Raw genomic sequence first — 5000 nt, 5'->3', positions numbered from 1 at the left:
ATGTTGGAGCTGTTTACCGTTTTCGGTTCTGGTGGTTTTATAATGGTGCACTTTTTCATATTATTTTATTATTATTATTTCGTTCTACTTTCCTGGCGTTTATACATGTACACTCTCGTTATCTATTCTTTCTTATTTACTCATTCACTAATTGAGTCATTCTCTCTCTCTCTCCATCCCTCTTCCTCTTCCCCTCTCCCTTTTCCATTCCCTCTCTCCCCTCACCCACACTCCCCCACCCCCTCCCCCTCATTCCATCTCACCGCTAGCGCCTTGCAGCTGCACTCTCACATCCTCATACACTTCCACCAACGCATCGATCTCGTGTGCCGCATCACCCGGTCTGGTGTGGATCGAGACAGTTCCGAACCGCAGCTGATTCGAATCCTCAAACACCGCCACGTAGGGATCATACTCGAAGGCGTCAACTGGGTCAGAGTACTGGTGGGCGGACACCAAGGTCGCTCTCGAGGGCTTGTAGTAGATGGCGTACCTGGAAAGAGAGGTGTGTAGTTTGTTTAGACTTTGTTGTAGATCAGTGGTTCTTAACCCTTGGGTCGCTAAGAATGTGTGGACATTTTCCCCCCAATATACATATTCAAAATGTTATCAAAACATTAATCCTGTGCATAGAATATCTTATTCATTAACATCTAAAGCTAAGCAAATGAGACATAGATGATTTAACAGAGGTGAAAAAACAGTCCAAATTTACTCGTGTTTATGAAAGATGGGTCGCCATAGTTAATCTGGCCAGGATTTTGGGTGGCAGCCAAAAGGTTAAGAACCACTGTTGTAGATGGCATACTCTTTGCTGTGTGATAACATTTTTTTTTTCTTTTTGAAATGATGGACAGTATTCATGTTGGCAAATGTAGAAGATATCTTCGTCGGAAATACATGTATTTCTGACGAAGATATGCTCGCAACCGGTCAAATACATTTCTTGTATTGTGAAGATATTCATGCTCATTCATACCTTTTATGAAATATATATTGAATTTTGTCTAAGGATGGTCTATTGCAGTCGCACATATATTTCAGTAATTCGTTTAATTATGCTTCATTATAGCTGTTCGGTAATAATTTCAACTGAGGCAGTGTCAAAAGAATCATACAAATAATGCGGAAAGAATTACAAACATATTACCTCCGAAACTATTAAAACGTCTGAATAATTCAAGAAAACCCTTCAGTCCTGTAACTAATTGTTAAAACTACTAGTGTAATTAAATCCACTTACTGTTCTTTATACCTTTTCCTTCCAACCCGTTCGGACAGCGAGAGGTTGTAGGTGTCAGTCAGTCCTTCGTTGAGAGCACTTAGAAGGAGTTTCGGTGTTCTTTCCGTGATGTCCTGCACCTCCAGCACCGCCACCACATCGTACCTGCGAAGTACCTGTCGAAGAAATGCAAAAACAATCTAGAAACGACTATTTCCCTGCGTAGTATTTTCTAGCCGTGAACCTCCTACACAAACGCCATTTCCACCTTACAGGAAAAAATGGGTCCTATTATCCCTTCATGAAGAAGCCCCAAGGACCTGGAAGCACAAACTGAACCGTGTCTCTTGCCTGAACCATGATGGAAACCACCTCAGGCTTGCTCATCTTGACTCTCCCGAAATGCTGGACATTCCAAGCCCCGATCCTCAGCGGCGTCACGATGTCGGCTCCGTCGATGCTTAAAACCGCCACCGCAAGAAACGCCGCAAACGCCAATACGAACTCCATGTTTCTCCTGTATGAATGGGAATGACGATGTTAGTATGAATCTCGTCGTTGTCATCGTTACAATTTTCTTTATCATTCTTTTTGACTCCAATTATCATTATTATTATCGCTGGTCTCATATCTATATTTCTAACGTTTAACAATATTAGGATCACAATTATTATAATCGTAATCACCGATATTTTTCTGTCGTAAGGAGAATGATGGTCAACTCACATCACGCGTGTGAGTTAAGTTGAAGAGCGTTAAGAAAGGATTAGATTTTAAGTGGTAAGGTGTTTGCGTGTAAGTGGCTTGAAGTGTTGTGGTAGCTCTTTCCAACGGGTTAAGGTAAGTCTGAAGGAATCTCGTAGTAGGCATAAGAAATCTATTAATGACTGACTTTCATGTGCTTCACGGGTGTCATGTATATTCAGCTTGTAGGCAATCGTGCTTGTCCATACCGATGGGGTTGTTTATTACCATTTATGGGCTTGGATATCTCGTGTAGTTCCAAGTTGACGTGGCAGATTGTTTTATATATTCAATCAATCCATATTAATTCATTTTGTTAATTGAAGAGTAAAATGTGGAATAAATCACGGGGCTCTTGTATGAACCTGCACGAACCTTTCAGCTTGTGAAGGCTACACGCTAGTACTCCATGGTTTGTGCCCTACAAAAAGTAATCACATCCTATATTCCTTTTAGTCTGAAATAACTTGAAATGATGCAATCTTTATTGGAAATAAACAAATTTATAGCCAAGATTAAACCCCAGTATTCGAGGATCTTAACAAAACCTCCAACCGCAAGTGAAGTGAAAATGGGCTGCAGATTTACTATTTATTATTATTATTTTTTTTTTTTACTTCTTTTATCTATTTATTTATCTACTTTTTGACAAGAAACCACGTGCAAGATAAATGGCCACGTAATCTGGTCCTTTGGCGCACAGATAAAATTAACGCGTGGCGGTTTGTACATTCTCAAGGGGACTGAGGGCTTAGCAGAGGGACTGTGAGGATTGTGAGGGGGGAAATATAGGCCTGTTCACTGGGTATTCGTCAGTATTTGTGGTAGGGATATACTAGTCTTCTAGGAATAATTTACATATCACAATTAGGTATGTAAAGATTGCTGAATATCATTAATCTTATAACCGAAAGATATATAGCTAAAAATAATAATAATAAAAAATAATATATATATATATATATATATATATATATATATATATATATATATATATATATATATATATATTATATGGAACAGCTGATATCAGAGGCCGTGAATGTTTGTGGTACTTTTGAGAAAGTTGTGACGTCTGTAATCAGGTTGGAAACCACTGTTATTAATCCTGAAGCTGCCATACATGAATAAGAAAAGGAAAATACAGTTGGCCCGAACGTATGTATTGGTTCTTTGTCGGTTTTTAAGGTTATCCTAAGGTGATGGGGAGAGGTGGGTGTTAACTCGATAAAAATACGAATCTGACGAAATGAAGGTTGATATCGCCAATATCTTTTCTCACTCGTGTCATAGTACTAATGATAGAATTAAGGTTTTAATATAACGACACTCGTGCAAGGTCTTACGAGCGATGAGATCGTCGATTCAGCATCATGCTTGGGAAATGCAGATTCAACGAAAGGTAATTCGCGCATTCTTTACAGTCACAAAAACGGACAGGAGTATTAGGTTAGATTCTGATCATTTCTGCGATAAATGTAAGATCTACCAAAATGGTACAATGTCTCTGAGTAATATGAGTGGATATGTCAGGCAATGACGTAGATATTGTGACAACTGCGGAGGCATGGCATTTATATTAGAAGTCGATCTATTATTTTCATATTCAACCAACACACCGTAGTGGTACTTCAAGAATAGTATATCATTACCAGTGCCGCTATCATCACCAGCAAGTCTCAGGATGCGTCCTGAACCCGTGAAACCCCTGAAGCAAATCACGCACGAGCACTTGTGGTAGTAAGGATCAGTGATAACGCTTCTCACATATTGACGAATTATGATGCTATGAGATAACCACCAAAAGTCACATAATTTTCATTATTTTGCTACTTTGGGATAAAACACTAATTGAATATGAACTGAAAAAAACTACATAGAACCAGTTTTGTCACATTCTTTTACCTGGATCCGGTACACAAATAAGCAAAATCCGTCAATTTCTGTGCGAATAGGTTGTTTCGAATCCTCTGCACGGCGCTGGTTCGAATATTCCGTGACAGGAACTTGATTCACCTTACTTCACGAAATGCTAGTCCTTTCCTTTCTACTTTCTTTCAAGTATAAGAGCGAGAATTGGCATAATTTTCTTTTTCTTTCTTTTTTACTTTCATTATCACCGAAAACACGAAAGCCAAAAGAGATTCACTGACGGAAAAATATCCCTCAATATAACAGTTTAAAGCAACTGAAAGTGACGCTACGGTAAAGGGCAACACTGACCACTAACATAATTAACCACAAAAGGCCATAATCCTTTACAACAACAAAGGTTAATTACCCTCCACAGCAGAAAAGTAACCTGTAAACCAGCACAGGACGAACACTAGTTATCTGCTCAACCCGTCGGTGGTTACTCTGGACTGAAGCCAAAACGGGGTAAAGAGAACGACCGGGCAACCGCCACCACGGATCCTGTTTTCCTGAAGTTCGGTATGCACAGTCACGCACACTAGTTTCTGCTCACGACTACTGTAGACATTACACCAATGTTACCGTACAGCTTGTAGCCTCAGGTTCGCATACCCGTTTTCTGAAGTGAACAAACTTACGAAACTTACGAAAAAATATGGTAGTAGTGTGAGAGCAAATAAATATCGGTAAATTTGTAAATGACACTTTACGCCAATTTCCAGGTGATGGCTAGATACTTCCCTTGGACCTAGGTTATATTAATTTATTTATATATTGAAAAAAATCTATCGTATCAACATTTAAGATCATTATTGAAGCATTTAAAATATAATGATACACCAAAGGTCATACAGCGCTATGATAAAGTATTGTGTCGAAAAGTGTAAAAATGAACTATCAATAAGTACAAAATATGTTAGATGTCAAAAGTTGTACAGCACTGTAGATTAGTATGGTAGTGAAAAGGGCATAGAGGGAAGAGTAAGGCCGTTCAGGACAGACAAAGAGCGTCTTTTGTCCTTTCAACAGGGCACTCACACCTTAAAATGTAAACAGAAGGGGATGAAGGGAAAGGAAACAAGAAAAGATAGATAGATAAATATAGGTATATGAATATATA

General features: G+C 38.9%; 1 protein-coding gene across 2 annotated transcripts in view; it reads right to left on the bottom strand.

Moving 5' to 3' along the window:
- Positions 1-4380, bottom strand: part of LOC138865901 (deoxyribonuclease-1-like) — an 8609-nt gene extending 4229 nt beyond the window's left edge. The window contains exons 1-4 of one of the 2 annotated variants that reach the window (XM_070137539.1): positions 4248-4380; positions 1574-1739; positions 1244-1398; positions 264-493 (exon numbers count right to left, since the gene is read on the bottom strand). In XM_070137539.1, the coding sequence (XP_069993640.1) occupies positions 264-493; positions 1244-1398; positions 1574-1732 (544 nt within the window). In that variant the 5' untranslated portion in view covers positions 1733-1739; positions 4248-4380. The remainder of the gene's footprint in view (positions 1-263; positions 494-1243; positions 1399-1573; positions 1740-4247) is intronic. The other variant, XM_070138147.1, reaches the window with a different exon arrangement.
- Between the last annotated feature and the right edge of the window lie 620 nt (positions 4381-5000).

The sequence above is a fragment of the Penaeus vannamei genome, chromosome 1 (genome assembly GCF_042767895.1).
Source record: "Penaeus vannamei isolate JL-2024 chromosome 1, ASM4276789v1, whole genome shotgun sequence".
Taxonomy (NCBI): Eukaryota; Metazoa; Arthropoda; class Malacostraca; order Decapoda; family Penaeidae; genus Penaeus; species Penaeus vannamei.
Note: the sequence above shows the minus strand (reverse complement) of the source record. Positions and strands in the feature narration are given on the sequence as shown.